At 42.0% G+C, this 21,135-nt stretch overlaps 1 protein-coding gene across 1 annotated transcript; it reads right to left on the bottom strand.

The window, feature by feature from the left end:
* Positions 1 to 11,394: 11,394 nt before the first annotated feature.
* Positions 11,395 to 18,089, bottom strand: LOC130090018 (CD209 antigen-like protein E). The gene is made up of 5 exons (XM_056257685.1): positions 17,873 to 18,089; positions 17,591 to 17,794; positions 12,468 to 12,595; positions 12,068 to 12,174; positions 11,395 to 11,956 (listed from the first exon to the last, which is right to left on the bottom strand). The coding sequence occupies exons 1-5, from the start codon at positions 18,036 to 18,038 to the stop codon at positions 11,785 to 11,787; spliced, it is 777 nt and encodes a 258-aa protein (XP_056113660.1). The 5' UTR covers positions 18,039 to 18,089; the 3' UTR covers positions 11,395 to 11,784.
* Positions 18,090 to 21,135: the final 3,046 nt, after the last annotated feature.

The following is a 21,135-nucleotide window of genomic DNA, read 5'->3' as shown; positions in this document are numbered from 1 at the left end:
TCTACCTTTATAAAAAATTTTAGGGAGTAAAAACCTCCACTTATCCAGTCGCCCTTTGACCTTTTCAACAGTGCCTTCAAAAATCTTTTTTTTTACAACATTTTCATTTCCTACAAAGACTCCGAGATATTTAAAACCATCTCTTGTCCATTTTAATCCATCAGGAACTCTTGGTTCACCTCTTGGGCATTTTCCAACTAATATGGCTTCACTTTTTTCCAGTTAACCTTTGCTGAAGAAAGAGTTTTAAAATCATCTAAAATCTTCAACATCACATTGACATCATTGGGTTCACTGCAGTGGCGGCTCCTGCAAGATCTCTCAGGGGGGGCAACTTTGGATGATTGATAAGGACAAGGTCCACCCATGCAATGGATAAATAAACAGCTTAAGCATGTAAAGGCAACTTCACTTTAATATTAATGACAAATAAAGTGACTTACAATAAATCTTCTTGTTTCTATACTCACTTTTATTACACTTATTACATCACATTACTCACTTAAAGAGATAATTTTCATTTTTGGGTGAACTATGTCAGTAATTACTCTCCCTCATGTTGTCCCAACCCCGTCAGACCTTCGTTCATCTTCGGAACACAAATTAAGATATTTTTTGATTAAATCTGAGAGCTGGATCACTCCTCCATAGGCTTCTAAAGGACTGAAATGGACTATATTAACAATCTCTTAAATAACTTTTCTGGGCCAGCAATAATAACTGCGTTCGCCATGACGTTGTTCAAGTTCAACTGTCTGTAGCCACAACTCGCGAGATGTCCCAACAGTCTCTCTCGCTCTCGCTTTTTTTTTTTTTTTTTGGATGAAGAAATTGAATTTTATCAATTTGATGAAGATAATAAAGTTGTGTTTCATTTTTTATTGTTGTTGTTTAAATTCAAAATTGTTTTAAAATATTGTTTGTCACTTAATCTTAAAGATTTTTAATAGTGTATGTTCCCACCAATCGCTGCACAAGTTAAGGATACGTATGATGATGTAAGCACGTTAGTGCGAGCCCTCCCGGAACACATAGAGAATGCATTGCAGTGCCTGCAGTTCGAAAAAAAACATCTTTGAATGCAAGTCTATGGGAACACTCTGGGCGATTCTCAGCCATAGTGAAATCGCCCAAAAAGAGGCGGTACTCCACAGAACGTGACATGACGCTGATTGGACTATATCCAGAGGTTGTGACGGCTAGCGTAACTCTGTCTGTGGTGAATGAGATTGTAAATGTGATTCACACTTTGGTGGCGCGTCGCCCAATCGCCCTAATGAAGAAACCGCCCCTGGTTCACTGATTATGACAATGACGTCATCAGCGTATGCTGATAACTTAAAAACATTAGCACAATTTGGCATACACAGTCCACACACATTAGATCTTAGTTTATTTAACAGGGGTTCTATGGCTAAGGTGTATAACATGCCTGACAGCGCACAGCCTTGTCAGACACCCCTGTACACACTAAACGGAGAGCATAAGTCACCATTAATCTTTAACCACAATACATCATTTTAATCATTTCAATAAACTCTGAACTAAAACCAAAGGCTTTTAAAACACTCCATAAATAAATATGCTCGACTCTGTCGAAAGCCTTCTCTTGATCGATTGATATCATACCAAAATCTACGTCAAAGATTTTTCCACAGTCAAAAATATCTCTGATAAAAGAAACATTATCAAAGATTCTCCTTCCTGGTACGCAATATGACTGATCCGGATGAACAATCGATTCAATGACTTCCCCCAATCTGATTGCCAAAGCTTTAGACAATTTTGTAGTCATTACATAATAAACTTACTGGTCTCCAATTTTTGATGTCGTTTAAATCTCCTTTTTTAGGCAATAAAGTAATAATTGCTCTTCGGCAGCTTCTTGGCAGTTGTCCATTTACCAAACTCTCATTAAAAACTATTACCAATTCTGGACTCATTTCTACCCAAAAAGATTGATAAAATTCAGTTGTAATGCCATCAATACCTGGTGCTTTTCCATTTTCCATTTTTTAAGGACATTTTCAAGCTCAACTAAACTCACAGTTTTACTAATTTCCTCATTTGCATTTTTAGTTATCTGAGGTAACTTAAAAAAAAAAAAAAATCAAAATTACCATCTTGCTCTTCGGGAATTTTACTTTTGTACAACTCTTTATAAAAATGTACAGCTCTTTTCCTAATATCTGAGGGATTTGTCAACAAAATCCCTTCTTCAGACTGCAAGGCGTGAATGAACTTTTTCTGACCGTTCTTTTTTTCTAGACTGAAAAATAATTTTGAAGGAGCATCCATTAATTCTGCACTTTGAAAGCGGGATCTAATGATAGCACCTTGTGTTGTACAACCTAGCATATCAGATAACAAATTATTCTTCTTTTTTATGTGCTCTATATACGTGGCATCTTTTGTGGACACTGCAAGCTCTTGTAGCTTCATCAACTCTTCTTCTAACATACTCATTGAGCTATTTATGTCTCTTGAGGCATTGTAAGTATATTGTTGACACAATTGTTTGATTTGTATTTTTACAGAATCCCACCACTGCTGCAATGTTAAGAAGGATGATTTCATAGCTTTAGCATTTGTCCAGAACTCTTAAAAAACTTCTCTAAAAAAAGTGTCATAATAAATTATTGTTAAAATGCCAATAAGCACTTTTTGATTTGACAAAACTTTTTGGTACAACACATTTTATCAAGCTGTGATAATAAAAACAAACCGGACTTATTGAACATTCTCTAAACATACTTAATTGATGCTTAAAACCATAGAATCTATCAAGCCTTGCCAGCGATAACTGATTATCATGAGCGTGAGCCCAAGTGTACTGTCTCTGTATACCATGGAAATTCCTCCATATATCAATTATGCTATGATACTTTTTCATTTGAATTAGCCTCTTTCTTGATTGCATATGTGGCTCAACATGATTCCGGTCTATGACATCTTCAGTACAATTAAAATCCCCTCCTAACATTAAAAAAATCATCATTGTTACACTCATTTAAAACATCATCCAAAGTGTTAAAAAAAATCATTCTTACCAATGCCATAGTTGGAGCGTATACACAGACAAAAACAAAAGAACTATTTTCAAATATAGCTTTAATCTTCAGCAACCTTCCTTTAATTTTTTCCTCTACACTATAGGAATATGGAGTAAATTCTTTAGAAAATAATACTGCAACTCCACCACTCAATGAGGTATGATTGCTTAAAATCACCAATCCATCAAATTCTTTTACCCATTCTACAGCATTTGATACATCAGTGTGTGTCTCTTGTACAAACAACATCAATTTTATTATATTTCATTAATTCAAATACTTGAGCTCTCTTCTTAAAATATCTTGCTCCGTTAACATTCAAGGAAGCAAAATGTATTTCCCCCATAAAGGATAAAGAAAGAGAGCAAAAGAAATAAAGCCATAAAAGATGCATAAATTTACCCATTCTGGCTGTTTTCACTGGGCCCGCCTGACTGACTACTTAATTTCGTAATAATTTTCTTAAGACGGTAAACCTCTTGATTAGTGAAACAAGTTTCACTTCTAAAAATCTTTAATTTCTCAATGAACTGTATTATGTCTGGAAAATACTCCTCTAGTTTGACTTTTTTCACATGTTTCGTCATTTTCAAAAATGACTTAATATCCACAACAGTGTACGTTCGGCTAGAGCAGGGGTAGGCAAGTTCGGTCCTAGAGAGCCGCTGTCCTGCAGAGTTTAGCTCCAACACTGAAAAAAACCTCTCCTGCCTATAGCCTTAGTAATCCTGAAGACATTGATTAGCTTGTTCAGGTGTGTTTGATTAGGGTTGGAACTAAATTCTGCAGGACAGCGGCTCTCTAGGACCGAACTTGCCTACCCCTGGGCTAGAGAAACCACTTTGGGGCAGACTAGCAGTGACACTACATTCTGAAATGTCACTTTCGCTCTCAGTGTCAGTCTGGCTCATGTGAATGCCATCTATTCTTTTTGCTTTTTTATCAGCAGGGCATTCCAACAACTTCCTTTTTTGGGGGATTAAAAAAAAAAACATTCTTCGTCTCCCAACACAGAACCACCATCTTCTGGATTTACCATAGCATCGTATTCACTGTTACTGGCATCATCTGAATCACAAACTGCTTGTTCTATCCTCTGGGAACGTATAACCTCTTCCTCCCCAGCTGCAGCTACACTGACTTTTTCAACAATTTCTGAATTTTCCAAAATCTCAGAAACTTTCTCTACCATTTTTGGAGCAACCGACGCCCTACTTGGACCCGGCATCTCCTCAACAACTGTAGGAGTTCTTCCTGCACTTCAACTACACTTTCTGAAGCAACAGTTTTATGCAGTTTTATTTACGTTTTCCTCTCTTTTTGGACAACCACGAATAAGGTGTCCATTTTCACCGCAACCAAAGCACCTCATTGTATTAGTTGTAGCATATATCACATAATTAAATTCTTAATGTCGAAAATTTAGAGTCAGATCAAGTTCCTCAACGTTGTCTTTCAGTACCATATAAACATAACGCCTAAAAGACACCACATGTTTCAACAACGATGACTTCCAATTAAAATCATCTTAATGGGAGAGACCTCGAAAGCATTCCAACTAGAACTTCGTTCTTGATGAACGGCGGCAGATTAGATAATGTTACTCTCTTAGATGGCGTAGAAAGAGGTAGCACTGAGGTAAAAATACCACCAATCTCTACACCACTCTCCACCAACAAGTTCGCCAATTCGATCGTCTTACCGAACAAAACAATCGCGTTGTTCATTCGTGACACCGATAAAACATTCTCATGACCAACTACTGCACTTACCGCTAAACTACACTCCTATATACTTGCATTAACATCGCCTCGTTAGAAACTCCAAACTTTGCGCACCAGGAGCTGCCATTCTCCCAGTATACCAATTGGGAGTCAAACTCACTCAAAATAACCACCTTCCTCACAAATATTCCCTAAAACCCCAATATAAATACTAAAACCAATTACCAAAGATAGAAAAGGGTAGAAAAAGTTTTTCAAACACTCATACCTTACACACACTCTCCATCCACGCACCCAGAGACTATTTATATAGAGACATGCCACTTCCTCAATCCTCAATACAACTATATAGGGAAAACCCGTAACGTCAAAGATGGCGGTTGTATGCATATGTCCCGCCCCTCCCGCTGGAAATCGCGCATCGGTCTCGTATCTCTCACGGAGGAGCGGAGGCATAAAAGGTGGAGCGACGACATGGAGATCGAGAGAGGAACAGGCCTGATTTTATGTTGTGTTTTGTTTCTGTTTTGTGTGGCCAGCAGCTCGTCCGGGGCTGCTGGCATACTTCCATTTTTGGATTTGTTTATTTATTAAAATGGTTGAATGTTCGCCGGTTCCTGCCTCCTTCTTCCCATAACATCTGAACCTTGTTACAGTAGTTAAAGCATTTTATATCGACCACAAATATGTTACCTTACATTCTAAGTATGTGCTGTAGAGCACGACACCGGCATTCTGGATAGAGACGTAAATGAAGTTGGTGTCGTGAACCCTTGCGCATGCGTAGTAAAAGTATAACCTGTGGGGAAAAAGGTGTTTTAAACCTTCTTTTGGGGCAAAGTGCCCACAGAGAGAGAGAGAGAGAGAGAGAGAGAGAGAGAGAGAGAGAGAGAGAGAGAGAGAGAGAGAGAGAGAGAGAGAGAGAGAGAGAGAGAGAGAGAGATCGGGAAGAGAAGAAGCGGGTTAGAGACGGATTTTCGCAGGCTGTTGACTGGAGGTAAAACTGATTCTGTAAAGGAGGATTCTCGGAGAACGAAGAACGGATGTGCACATGCAATCTTTGGAACAAGTTAAGTACCACACTATCTTCTATATTGATCCTTAAAACTCTTTGTTCCTACATGGATGTGATGGTCGGATGATTACTGGTTGAGAACTAAACTCGTTGATCCTCTGCTTTCTCAAAGCCAGTATGTTTGTTGCTGTTCATCTCTTAGGCTGTCTTTGAGCTATAATCTCCACGAAGCTGAAGATTCTGTTCTTGTGTGTACACGCCATTCTGTTGATGGTTTGCTTCAAACTAACATTATGATGTTCTGATCTCTCAAAACCAGTCACGCTTGTCACTGTCCAGTTGTTCATCTCTCACGCTGTCTTTGAGCTATAGTCTCCACGAAGCTGAAGATTTTGTTCCTGTGTGTACACGCCATTCCGATGATTGTTTGCTTCAAACTAACATGATGATGTTCTGATCTCTCAAAACCAGCCACGCTTGTTGCTGTCCATCTTTCGTGTTGTCTTGAGTCCAAATACATCGAGGACGAGGACTCAGCTCCCGCACCTGCCCCCGAGTTATGGTTACATCGAAGACGAGAAACCCGGTCGGGGCTACGAGCAAAGACCCTGGTTCACTGTGAGTGTGGATTGCAGTGTTTACGGGGGATATTTGCACGTGTGAAGTGTTTGAAGTGCTTTGCTGAATACACGAGTGTGGGGAGTAAAGTCTTGCCTTTGTTTGTGTCTGTGACCTGCTGGATCGTCTAAACTCAAGGGGCATTGGGTTTTACTAACTAGTGCTTATTGAGTGTGTGTTATACAGAGACGTGAGCTATTCATCCCCTGCTGTATTGGCTTGCCTGGAAGAGGAGCCATAACCTGTATGCTTCCTTTAGGTCAGATCATGAGTAAATATGAGGTTTCTTTTCACTGTTACGCAGATGACACCCTTAGGGAGATTAAAAGGTGGATGTCTGCAAATTTTTTGTCTAAATTAATCAAAAACAGAACTGATTTTATTTGGCCCTTCGGAGTCTGCAGATACATCTAAAATTGAATTGGGTACCTAAGGGTACACTATCCCCTTATCTGATGCGTCAAGTAAAAAACTTAGGTATAATTTGTGATAGTGCACTGAAATTTATATATATACGGACATCATAAGTCTGCTCAGGTCATTGGTTCAGAATTAATTAATTTGTCGGTCACTTCTTTGTACAGTAGCTAGGTGTCACTAGTAAGCAATGCTTCACTTTGAGTAATGAACCTTTGGGTGAAGCAATGGACTGCGAGGTCTCAGTGGTTCAGGAAGCCTCATTTTGCCATCACTAATTGCAGATGAAATGTGAATTTAATGAAACAAAAAACAAACACAAGCTACAAATCAAAACTCCCTCAAGGGGGAAACCGGGAATAATACAGACCATGAACATAAACGCTAGGAACCGGGTACTTGGACAAAAGAACCAACACTGACCTGCAAACACAACAGAGACTAAATAGAGAACAAACACAGAAGGCTAATGACACGACAGGTGAGGAAGGTTAACCACTAAACAGATAACGAGATAGGCGGGGCTGACAATTAGACAGAAGAGCACATGGCCAGGAATACACAGAAGCCATGTGCTCACATGAAACTAGACTTAACAAACACAAGACATACAGGAAATGCCATAGCTCTGTCACCACACAAAACTAGTAACAAAAGCAGAAGTGACAGAGCTATGACAGATAGTCCCACGCACATACAGGAAAATGAGAGGAGACCACTCCTTTGCAGCGGCTGCTCCCATGCTGTGGAATAGTTTACCTCATTATATCAGGGAATGTTCCTCTCTTACAGAGTTTAAACGACATTCAAAAACTTATTTTTTCACTCTGGCATTTTGATCATTCATGAGTGTTGTGCTAGTGGTGTAATAGGTTATTATTGACGCCGCTTAGATTTTGAGGTGTCTGTGACAATGTTTAGAATTTAATTGTGATTTTATGATTGTTATCTTATTATATGTACAGCACTGTAGTCAACTTTTGTTGTATTAATATGTGCATTATAAATAAATTGAACATTGAACATATACTCACCGTTGTCTGGCTGGAACTGATTCTCGCTGTCTTGGCCTGCCTGGAAGAGGAGCCATTACCTGTACACTCACCGTTGTTCGGCCTGGAGCCGATTCTTGCTGTCCTGGCCTGTCTTGAAGAGGAGCCATTACCTGTGTACCTACCATTGTCCAGTCTGGAACCGAGCCGCTAGAGACATAAGCTACTCATCTCCCGCTGCCTTGATCTGTTTAGAAGAGGAGCCATTACTTGTACACTCACCGTTGTTCGGCCTGGAGCCGATTCTTGCTGTCCTGGCCTGTCTTGAAGAGGAGCCGTTACCTGTGTACTTACCATTGTCCGGCCTGGAGTCGATCCGTTAAAGACGGGAGTCATTCGTCCCTTGATGTTCTGATCTGTCTTGAAAAAGACCAGTTATCTGCTTATTCACCATTGTACAAGTTGAAGAGGAACCCCCAGCCATGTACTTACCTCAGTCGTGTACGTCTCGATCGGAGAGGGGGAAGACCAGGATTCTGAGAAGAGGAAGAAGCCGATTGAGCGATACTTTATTTTAAGAAATACTTTTAATTCAATAAAGAAGAACTTTGTAACTGTTATCAGATTGTCTGGTCTGGTGGTGTTCTCTGCTAGCTCCTCGAGGTGGTACGGGTTACAGGGGCAGTGCGCGAAGGGTCGGTCAACTGCCACCTTTTCCATATACTGGATTTCCACCTTTAGTTGAGCGACCAGAGACCCCTAATGGCAGAAGAAGATTTGCCAGTTGGCCGGCCTCAAGTTACGCCTATCTTTATGGGTGCACCTTGGGCCCAGAGATATGGGGGACCAGGGTCAGAATTGAGCTTATCGGAATGTAAGTCGCACGTCGAGTACCTGGCGGGACTTCAGGGGTTGAGCGCCCCACAGAAGTTACAGTTCATCCTGAATTCGCTGAAAGGCGAGGCCAAGAGAGAGGTGCAGGCCGCACCTGAAGTGACCCAAGCTACGGCACAAGCTATCTTTGATTTCCTGGCCGGTCAGTACGGCAACGCCACTCCAGTAGCTGTCCTACGAACTCAGTTTTTTAACTGCAAGCAGGGACCCCGGCAAACGCTACGGCCCTTCGCCCTTCGACTATGGGAGCAGTTTACCAGGCTAAAGGGGAGACGTGATCATGGTCTGGGAGAAGAGGAGGCCCTGTTGCGTGACCAATTTTTCCTGGGGCTCCGGGAGGGCTCTGTTCATCCGAGCTTGCGTGTGCAGCTCTGCCGGGACCCCGAGCTGACGTTCGAGGATTTGCGGAGAGAGGCCTTGGCTTTGGAGTTAGACCACGCGAGGACGGTAGATCCCTCCTTTTGCATGGCCGCTAGTGGAACGAGCGATTCTACCCCTTCTGGGCTGTCCGATTGGAAGCATACCTTACGCGCTGAACTCATGAAAGATGTCCGTGAACAAATGACCGAGATGTCGAAGACCCTTCTGGAGGAGCTCCGCCGGGGACGGCCAAATCCTTTGACTTTGCCCCGGGAACGTTCTTATTCAGACGGGAGTCGAGACCCAGGAAGACACCCATTCCGGCCTGCCAGCCCTAAATTCCAGTGGGACGAACAGGGTCGCCCGATTTGTAATGGCTGTGGAGAGCCTGGACATTATAGTCGCCAGTGCGGCTCTCGCCGCGGTTCCCAAGGGGTTTTTTAGAGTTGCCGGCCACTGTGGGTCAAGTGGTCGGGACCCCCTGGATGGACCCTTCTTTGTCTACTGTCCCTAGAGACAGTTTGGTTGGGCATTGCCCTCTTGTGGAAATTCAGGTGATCAGTGTCAAGGTCCGGTGCCTAGTAGATACCGGGTCCCAAGTTACCCTATTCTCTGAAAGCCTGTCTAAAAAATTGTTCAACGCCCAACGCTTGCAAGAGGCAGAGGCTCCTTGGCTTACTCTGCGAGGGGCAAACGGTCTGGACATCCCTTACATTGGATACCTGGTCACAGACTTTGAGATCCATGGGGTCACCGTACCGCAGAAAGGGTTCGTGATTGTCCGAGACCCTTGCTTGGGGACGCATCGAGCCCTTCTGGGCATGAATGTTATTACGGATTGTTGGGAGGAATTGTTTCAGGCTAGGCCCATTCGAGCCGCTCCGCCCGCCGAGTAACGGGAGTGGGAACACATTGTGGCCGATTGCCGCTGGATACACACGGCCAGTTCCCAAAGGGACCGGGAAGATACCGGCCGGGTGGCTTGTCGATATGCCCTGTGTGTTCCGGCCCGGAGCAAGGCTGTTATTTGGGCCCGGTTGCCCGCTCGGACTTATGGACCGGAGGACTGGGTCCTCGTCGAACCCCATTGGGACTGTCAGAGCGTAGAGGTGGCTCGAGGACTAGCTGTGGTCCGTAGGGGCAGAGTCTCTGTGAGAGTAAGAAATGTAAATCCCTATCCCGTCAACCTGTACCGCCATCAACGTCTGGCCCAAGTTACCTTGGTGAGCCCCCAACAAGTGAGAGAAGGCGGGGGGGTTAGATTCTGTCAAGTAAGCTCTACGGTGGTCGAGGTGGCTCTGGAGCGAGTGGACCAGCCCGTGGACTGTACTGGAGATGGGATGCCGGCTCATCTTCGGGGAGAATCACTGCGAGGAGAGGGGCTGGAAGAGAGTCAGACACAACAGCTGCAGGATTTCCTGGCGAAATGGTAGCATGTTTTTTCCACACACGACGAGGATTATGGCCGTACCGACGTTGTGAAACATCAGATTCCTACCGGTGATGCCGCACCAAGGCGGGAGCGGTATCGTCCGCTGCAGCCAACTCTCTATTCGGAGGTTCGTACCCTATTGGGGTGGATGTTGGAGAAAGGGATTATTCGGGAGATCAGTAGCCCTTGGGCAGCCCCGATCGTCCTGGTACGAAAGAAGACCGGAGCCTGGAAGTTCTGTGTGGACTACCGTAAATTGAACCAAGTAACCAAGAAGGACGCCTTCCCACTGCTGCGGATTGAGGACTCTCTCAACTGTTTAACTTTAGGGGAGTTGAAAAAAATTCCTTTAAATAAGTGATCAAAACAGCAGGAATGATCTGAAATTGGGAATAATCACTAGCACTAGTGACTAACTTTTAGATTTGCTTGGAACAACACTCCATAGTTTTGATCTCCAGGTAGCTATGCTTGTAGATGCAGCTAAAATTTAGATGAATTACAACAATCTAACAATAATTTTTGAAGGTCTTTACATTGTAGAAAGGGGAGCGTCACCCAAGTCTACGTTTACATAACACTGTACTGAGACAACTTCATCAGAAACAGATTAATAAAGATTGTCTGTTGTTCTTAATAATTTGAGTAAAGATAAAGGATGGAGCAAGATTTATTTTGCAAATTTTAATGTTACTTTAGTCATTCATGTCACGTTAGTGCTTGGCTAACCTTTGCACTTATTGATTACAGTTAATACAGTTCCCGCATGTGTACTGCAATAAATTAGAAATATACACATCGGTTTGATGATGGATAAACACTTGTTAATGCTGATGGTGAGAAATTACAGTTAAACATCTCATAATGTGCCACAAGCCGGAGCCTTAACTCCTTTTTAACGCCTTTGTTTTATTGAATCTTCTTTCTTCGTACTGGACTGATGCGCAATGACTGGTGATGTAGAACTGAGTAATGTACAGATAATAACAACTGAAGATGTCCACTTCCTTTGGACAGGAATTTCACTTGATATGGCAGAATACTCTGTGAAGTTCACTTTGCAAGTCATTTCTGGAGTTCAATTTTGCACATTATATATGTGTCCCTAATTAAAGACATCTGATTCAACTCATCAGCTCTTTATAAGAAACTCTAGGACATGAAATGGGTGTCTGACAAAGGAAACATTCAAAATGTGCAGTTGAGAGCGTCCTCCAGGAACAAGGTTGAGAAACACTGCTTTAGATAATAAATCAATTATTACAGAAGTTTTGTTCTGTTAAACTTGCACCAAATCGATGTGTGATGTTCTCTTCTCACAGATCCCTTTATAAGCTGAATTACATGCCATATCAAGCCAGCCGGATAAAGTTGGCCACCTTTGGTTATGATCCACATTCACAGCACAGTTCTCTACTGTATGTCCATTAGGCTCATCAGTCGCCCAGAACCTGAAAATACAGATCCGCATTAGATGTTCAGTGATGCTCTCTGTGTGATATGATACCGAATGCGAGAATCATTTATTAGATAATAATCAGTTGAGTTCAGTGATGTCTCACCCAGAGGTCAGTGTGCTGTTATCAACCCATTTCCATCTGCCCTCCGCATCACTGTCCGTCAGACCAATCCAGACTATACCAGAACCATACGTGTTCTTCACAAAATCCTGAGCAGATGAAACAGTTGCGTATTTCTGTAACGCTTTAGATTACAGCCAGCAAAGTACAGCGAAAGTAAAACAAATACGGCATACCTTTCTGTAATTACAGTGTACGTGTAGGTATAAGGGATCAATATATATAAAGTTTAGGGAATAAAGGGGTAACAACCAGGAAAATTATCACAATATTTATACTGTACTATACTACAATTTTTTTTAAATTACACACACACACACACACACACACACACACACACACACACACACACACACACACACACACACTCTCTCACACTCACTTGTTTCTCTGTATTGTTTATGATGATCAGATCTGCTCCTCTCTCTCTACAGTATCTTCTGCTCTCAGTCCAGCTCTTCGTCTCACTCGGCATGTAGTACAAACTGGATTTGTAGTAAGTCCATCCATCTGTAAACAAGCAGTTTAGCGGTTAGCTTTTTATTCCCATTTACACTCACCTGTCAGTAACTTTAACAGATATAGACGGTGGGCCGAACGCTGCTATCTGCTTTAGTTTTTGAAATGATAGATCCTCGAGGATAGAGTAGCTGCTTTTTTCACATAAACTAAATATTTTTTTTATGAACACGTATCCGTTTGTTGGCAGTGTCAAGTCGATCATAGTTTTTTGAAAACTAAATTTACGTTTAATAAACGGATGAGGCACACGCGAGGGAGTACTATACATCTAACCAATCAAAAACGAATTCTATCGTCACGTGACTAACGTCTGCCAATAGTATTCGTTCAAAATATAGTACCATTACCACGACTGTAGCGTAGCACATGCGTTCTCTAGCTAGCTAGATCCATGAGTTCACACCATAAAATCTTCTCTAATGAAATCTACACAATCAAACATTTTCCAGCAGGAATCCTATCCGAAGACAGAGTGCGTGAACTCTGTAAACCGTTAACATAATAGGTTATTCCGGATTATGTTTGTATTTACAGGTAACGTTAACGTTACACTAGTTAGAAATGACATACAGATCACAGAGAAGAAAACGTAAACAGAGTTATTCTATCAGGCAGGGCTGGACTGGCCATCGGGGATACCGGGCATTTGCCCGGTGGGCCGACGTGCTTTGTGGGCCGATACATCTCGTACTTAATTTTTTATTTTTTTTGTCTGAACGGCCCATAAAACTCGTACATCGGCGGCCCATTGCGTTTGGTTTTATTTAATTGGCGGCTCTGGGATCTTTGTGCCGGTGTAATGCATTGGACAAAAAAGTCAGCGTAGGTTTTTCTTTTTCTCACAGACCGGCGCATGAGATGAAACGCGTAAATCAGCAGCCCATTGGTTATTTTCTTGATTGACACTGGGCTGGTCCAATCACATCTTTAAACTCCTCCCCCTTTGAGCTCTGAGTGAGCGAGCAGTGTCAGTGTGTATCTGTCAAAATAGTCAGAGCGATGGAGAAGAAACGCAAGGAATGTGCAGAGAAATAGCGTGAAAAAAGAAACTTCAAAGGCCCTTCAAGTGTCTGATGAGGATAGAGGAGGATAAGGAGAGAGATGAGTGAGTGTAGAGAACTGTGGTAAGCACAACTAGGCTACTGTCACAACACTTAGGCTATGTAGGAACCCACTACCCAGTTACGCATTATTTACACATCTGCATATTTGACGATTACGCATTTTATTAGAATTGTAATGAGACGAGTTTGTAAACCATGTTTTTCTTCAAAATAAAAGGTCGATGCCGTTTCCGTCAAAATAAATAAATGTGCTTATCTCTGTATATAAATTAGTACGAAACTAATTATGAAAGTTGCTTTTATTTTTCAGTGCATTTGTTTTACAACATATGGCTATTACTGCCATGGGATTAATATTATAACTATAATTATGTAGTAGTGTAATGTATACAGACACTATATCACAAGTTTTGATTTTTTCTTTGTTCAATTTGCACACTGAATATGGGTTGGAGCTCTTTATTTTTAACTCTCAAAGTGCACCAGATTGATGAATTTAACATTAAAAAGCACAAAATTTTCTTACGGGGGATCATGCCCCTGAACCCCCCTAGAGGGACAGAGGTGCACTCACCACAGATTTCACAAAATCCTGTGGGAAAAACCGGTATTCCTATCCCAGCTTATAGCTTTCTTTAGGATTAATCACTGTGGAGTATAGTTCAACTTAGTAGTTATTTCATCGGTTAACTCTTACTCACTCCTATTCACTTATGGCATTAGTGGTTTTAATAGGAGTTGGTATACATATTCAAGGGCATGGAAAGTTCGGTTGTGTTATATAGTGGGCCAATCTGGGCCGAAATGCCCGGGCCGATTTTTTGTCCCAGTCCAGCCCTGCTATCAGGCTGTACAGTAGCGCCATAAATTAGGATATGAAAGACGAGGATTACTAGACAGAGTAATCTCTCTAATCAAAGACTTATTACACACACACTCTGCTTATTACACTCTGCTAATTACACACACACACTCTGCTTATTACACACACACTCAGCTTATTACACACACTCTGCTTATTACACTATGCTAATTACACACACACTCTGCTTATTACACACACACTCTGCTTATTACACTATGCTTATTACACACACACTGCTTATTACACACACACTCTGCTTATATTACACTATGCTTATTACACACACACTGCTTATTACACACACACTCTGCTTATTAAACACACACTCTGCTTATTACACACACAGGGACATGCACAAACATGCCAAATATTTAAAATAAAAGGATTAAAATGTAAAAGATTATTATTGTGTACATAAAGAAATGGTGGAATCCGGCTTGTCCCGTAGAAGGTCTATCTATAGTAACGTTAGGTTGTGTGTAGTTGATGTAATCGTATGTAGCTAGCTAATAACGTTACATGTTATCTCTTCCATGACTAGCTATTAGGTGATGTAGCTAGTAGATGTAAACTTATATGATAAATGTTATCTTTTCCACTTTAATCTCTGTCTAGAAAAGATAAGGGAAAAACAGAAAAATGTGATGACTGCAGGGATTGTAGTAGTAATGCTTCCAACTTGTTAGCAGATAACACTTTAAAATTCTTTAAATTGTCAAATAAAACAAACGACATATAATTGTTTGCTAAAATAAAGCTTTTTCCCCCTTTTGTTTAGTGTTTTAATTGAGTCATGACATACATTTTCTAAAAATGTCAACCTTATTTTCAGTTTCAGCAACTACAAGCTGATACCAAGTTGGATAACCACTTTAATTTACTGCCGAGCCCTAATGGTATGCTTTTATTATTCAAATTGACACAAGGGGCTCTATCTTGCACCCGGCGCAAATGACTTTGTACACTGACACATGTATCATTCCTATTTTGCACCCGCGCAAAGCGGGCTTTTCCCTCCCCAGACGCACGTCGGTTAACTAAGAAATACACTTGCGCTCCCCGGGGCGGTTCAGCGCAAAGAGGAGGCGTGTTCCGGCGCAAACTTTCCCTCATGCTATTTTGCAGTTCCAGAAAACAATTGCGCCACTGACCAGTAAAAACCTAGTCTAAAGTCAGTGGCGCGTTGCGCGTACATTCAGATGCTATTTTAAGCGCGCATGCTTGGCCATAATACAGAGTCTGAACAACGCGCATACACTGTAGATGATTCTCTCATCTACACAGATGCATTTTACTTTTTGCAAATGATATATTATTATAAGGAAAAATATTAAAACACGAGGAAAATCATTGTTGTGTCCATGACAATTTGAAAAATAGGCATATAAGCTTACACATTTACCCTGATTATTATATGCATGTTTAACCGAAGCTAATTTGGGTGGGTTTGTTCCGTCCCCAATGTCACTTCTCTTTCTTTTACGGCCCTGACGAGAACATCGATCTTCTCGGCTGTGAACCGATCCTGAAGCGCGCTGGTAAATGCGCCGTTATAATAGTTTTGCGCCATGGAACAAGCGCGCCTCGTTCATCATGCTCTTAAAGGGAATGTGATATGACGCTCTTATTGGTTTGTTTCCCGTTACGCCCAAACCACACCTATGAATAATGAAGCTACTTCAGACCAACCCCTTTTAGATTTGCGCCAGGCGCAAGAGTCATTTATCCCGCCGGGAAAATAGCAACAGCGCCGGGATCCGCCCACAAAGTTGCTTGCGCTTGCGCTTTGACATTTGCGTTTCAGATCGTTAAAATAGGGCCCAATGTGTGATTACTGTATGCATTTTAATCTGGGCTCATCTTACACTTTTTTTTTTATTCTTTTTTTTAAGTGCCTCATAAATGTAAATCCTCATTTATTAGACCGTGAACCAATAATTTTACTACACCGTTTACAACTCTGCTAATCTGTTTCCCCAGGTAATCCCAGATCCTCAGCCCTGCGAGACATCTTCTTGACCTGATCGGACTAAGCCCTGACACATCTATTCTGCTGAAACAATGAAAATGCCCTTTGTTTTTCAGGGTTCATCATAAAACCCCTTTTACTGTTTTGCTCATCTGATTGATGGAGCACATTTCAGTCGCTATATGTTGAAAAATGTGTCCACTAGATGTCTAGTATGGACAATCTGTCGCTGTGTCTATAGAAGCCTTTCTCTTAATAGATCCATGGTCTGGCCTGGCAGGGTTTACATGGGCAGGGTTTATTTTTTGTGCGCATAGTTTCGGAGAGATCTATTTATTGTTGTTAATATGTTAAATGTTCTACCATTGTATATATTACTGCCATATACTACTAAAACCTGCTTGACCAAATAGTTGAATTGTCATTTAGTTATAAAGGTAGTCATGCTAAGATAATAGATATTTAACTTTTATAAGACTAAATATATAATAATTAACTTAATATATATGTTATTACATTATATAATTATATCTGTTTGTTTTTTCACTATTTCTGAGATGTAAATATCAATAATTTATGTTTGGGGTTAAAAAGGATCCTAAGCATCTATACCATGATTTATCCAAACGTATGTTAGATATATAAATATAGGCCTACTACAATATAACATTGCCGCTATGTCACGCCCGCCCATTTCGGGGGCCTAGTCTGGCCGTCTGCGATTGGTTAGTATTTTTAATGACGTTAAAAACTACAATCCGATTGGCGCAGCTACTAGAGCTGTCCCGCGATTTGCCTAAGAAGATTGACAATCAAAACATACGTTTGTGAAAATATATGATCAAACCAGAATTGCCAACAAATTTTATTTGACTACATATAATGACTTAATATCGCACATGAAAAAAGCGTATACTCTATCGATGGAGATCGATCAACAACACGAAAAACGCGTTCGGCCCACCGTCTAATAGTAAACTCACAGAATATAACACTGAAAGTTACTGAGAGCACAACCCAACTCCATCTTACTTTAACAGTGTCTGCTGTTTAGAAAATAACTACATAGCTTAAAGAAACTTTACCATGACTCTGAAGATGATTTCTTAGCTGGTCTCTCTCATTGGTCAGGTATTTGTTCTTTATTATTAGCCCATCTCTCTCTTCTGTGTAGTTTTTGCTCTTTGTGTGGATGTGGACACACAGCACTATGACTGCAGTCAGCAGAAGAACACACAGCAGAACCAAACACACTGTTCTGGAGCTTCTGATCTTCACACAAACACTTCCTGAACACCACAGATATGAAGATATTGATTACTCGTATTACTCAAATGTGTGTGATAAGGTAAAATGAATCTCAGTACCTGTGTGTTGAGCCGTTTGGTGTCTTTTGGTGTCCGAGTTCTCTGTTTCTCCCCCGACATTAAAACTATTTATAGGATCAGTATTAGCATAGATATTCATCTCTTCTTCATCTTCTCTGTCCATCACATGGTTCCTGGGAATTTTCATATTGTCGTAATAAGACATTCAATCTGCTGGTGTTAAGAAATTATTATTAGTTGTTTCTTCAAGTGGAAATCACTATTATTCTGAACTTCTGCTTTTGAGCTTTTGCTTTTAGACCACTGTGGTCAAGAACATGTGATATCCTGTTAGGATGCGGAAAAAAACCGCTGACTGCTGAAAATAACTCTCCGTGTTGTCATTTTCTGCAGATCATTATGAAAAGTTGCTCTTGTAAAAATGTACTCCTTCACTACAGTTATAATCTTTGTATAACAAAAACATTAGTTGAGAAATAGTTGAATTTATTATGGTGAACAATACCACCCAATTTATATATTAAAATATTTATGATTTTTCAGAACACTATAGGAACTAGGAAACAGTATAGCAACCAGTGTAATTTATTACGAGAAGTGAGAATGAACTGAAAGAAACACAGGGCTTAAATACACAGGTGAATGAAACCAAATTAACAACAGGTGTAACATAACCAAATCAACGAGAAACCATAGCAACAAACTGAAAACTAGGTCTCAGCATATTTTAACTAAACACATACATATACATTTCCATGTAACCTAGAAAGCAACAACAAAAACATGATGTACAGTGAGTCTAAGCCGTGCATTAATTTGAACGGTGACAGCTATTATGGGAGTGTCACAGAGTCATCTGTAACACCTGCCACACCATCAGACTCTAATAACCCAAATCCACTCATTCGCTCATTATCTCCTGAATACTAATTCACTACACCTGCACCCGCTCATCACTTCCAACACTTAAATACCCTCACGTCCCTTCATTTATTGTCTGGTCTCGTCAGAGAATGTTAGACTCCCTGTCACTCCTGAAAGATCGTGATTTCTTCCATCGTCTGAAAATCATCAATATCTACCTCAGGCTTGTGAACTTCCACCATCTGCTTATTAAATAAAGCTTCTCACCTGTCATTCTTCTGTGTCTCTCTTCTGTTCGTGACAGAAGACCAGACCATCAATATGCAAGGAGCCACAGGTACTGGAGAAGGCCAACCACGGGTCCCTCGCGTTGAACAAACACCTCCCGGCAACCCGGCAGTTCCTCCCGATCCTGATCCACATGCACCGCCGACGATCTACAGTCCTATCGCCCGTCCAACTACGTACTCCGGAGAAGCGGAGGGCTGCAACGGTTTTCTACTCCAGTGCTCGCTCTATATGGAGGCGCAACCACAGGTTTTTCCCACTGATCGTACCAAGATTGTCTGCCTGATCTCCCTCCTCTCAGGTCGAGCTCTCCAGTGGGCCCAAAACATCTGGGACTCAAACGGCGCTCTCACTCGCTCATGGGAAGCATTCATCGCGCATTTTAAGGAGGTTTTCGGCCTTAACACTTCCGCTCTCTCCATCCATGATCAGCTCTACCACCATCGTCAGGGAAATGCCTCGGTGAGTGAGTACGCGCTTCAGTTCCGCACTCTAGCGGCCAACAGTGGGTGGAATGAGACTGCGCTTATCACCTGTTTCCGTCAAGGATTGAATCCCCGCATTCGTCAGCAGATTGCTGTCCATGATGATATCATGGGTCTAGAAGCGATCATCCAACGCACCATTAGAATTTCCCAACGTTTATCAGCTTGTTCACTGGATCAGCCTGCAGGACCCTCCCGACGTTTTACATCATCTCTATCCCTTCCGGCACCAGAACCCATGGAAGTGGATTCTTTCCATCTCACCGCTTCAGAGCGTCAGCGACGCATTAACCACGCCCTCTGTCTGTACTGTGGTTCAGGTGAACATCTCATCAACCAATGCCCAATTAGACCACCACGCGCTGCGGTGAGTTCCATTTGTATTTCTCCCATGATTTCTCCGCTAACACGTACTCCTGTGATGGTCATAACTGGTTCTCGCTCTGTTCCAGCGTACGCCCTCATCGACACTGGCTCCTCGGGCAACTTCATTTCCGTCCAGCTCCTCAAGAGACTCCACCTCCCGAGGCGAAGTTCCCCAAAGAAGTTAGAAATTCAAACCATACTAGGTAAGCCACTGGGCCGAGGTCAAGTTTGTTACCAATCTCCCACTGTTACACTCCGCATTGGAATTCTACATCAGGAAGAAATTTCTTTTCTGGTGCTGGATGGGTCTACAGTGGACATCATCCTGGGTCGTCCATGGATGTCAGTCCATGCTCCACAAGTGGACTGGACAACGGGTGAGGTCATCCAGTGGAGGCATTCCTGTTTCTCATCATGCATACTGCCAGTCATCAAGACCGGTCGTCTGAAACCTCCACCTGATAAACCTCACGATCCTTCTAAACTTCATATCAACTCCACTTCGATCGAAAGTCCTGAAACCTCTTACCAGCCAGAGATTCCTCCTGAGTATCAGATGTTCCAAGATGTATTCAGTAAACAACGTGCCACCCAATTGCCACCTCACCGGCCGTGGGATTGCGCCATCGACCTGTTGCCCGGTACCATCCCTCCAAAGGGCCGAATTTATCCGCTGTCCATACCAGAGCAGAAAGCATTAGATGAGTACATAAAAGAAGCCCTGAAACAACGCTTCATTCGGCCATCCACCTCTCCGGCAGCATCTAGTTTCTTTTTCGTGGGGAAGAAGGATGGAGGCTTACGGCCGTGTATTGATTATCGTGCGCTCAACGAGCGAACAGTCAAGTTCCGCTACCCCCTTCCTCTTGTCCCAGCTACCCTGGAACAGTTACGTGGTGCCCAAATCTTCAGCAAACTGGATCTCAGAAGTGCCTACAACCTCGTACGCATTAGAAGTGGCGACGAATGGAAAACAGCGTTCATCACTCCTTCGGGGCACTACGAATACCTCGTTATGCCTTATGGGTTGTCCAACTCTCCATCCGTTTTCCAATCCTTCATGAATGAAGTATTCCGAGAGTTCTTACAACGGTTTGTAATAGTGTACATCGACGACATCCTGATCTTCTCCAAGAATCTAACCGAACACCATCATCACGTCCGCCAAGTTCTACAAAAACTTAGAGAGCATCAACTCTTCCTAAAACTGGAAAAATGTGAGTTCCACCGTACCACCGTCCACTTCCTAGGCTATGTAATCAGTCCTCTGGGAGTCCAAATGGACCTGAGGAAGGTGGA

Source organism: Rhinichthys klamathensis, unplaced genomic scaffold (assembly GCF_029890125.1).
Source record: "Rhinichthys klamathensis goyatoka isolate OS25496 unplaced genomic scaffold, OSU_Roscu_1.1 h1tg000141l_1, whole genome shotgun sequence".
NCBI classification, from domain to species: Eukaryota; Metazoa; Chordata; class Actinopteri; order Cypriniformes; family Leuciscidae; genus Rhinichthys; species Rhinichthys klamathensis.
The sequence above is the reverse complement of the archived record's forward strand: the minus strand, read 5'-3'. Positions and strand labels throughout refer to the sequence as shown.

Coding starts and splice junctions, on each gene's coding strand:
- LOC130090018 (XM_056257685.1), bottom strand. CDS start 18,038: ATGTCTTATTACGACAATATGAAAATTCCCAGGAACCATGTGATGGAC. Junction 12,175..12,467: donor TAAACAATACAGAGAAACAA/GTGAGTGTGAGA, acceptor TCATCTGCTCAG/GATTTTGTGAAGAACACGTA. Junction 11,957..12,067: donor AACAGCACACTGACCTCTGG/GTGAGACATCAC, acceptor CTGTATTTTCAG/GTTCTGGGCGACTGATGAGC.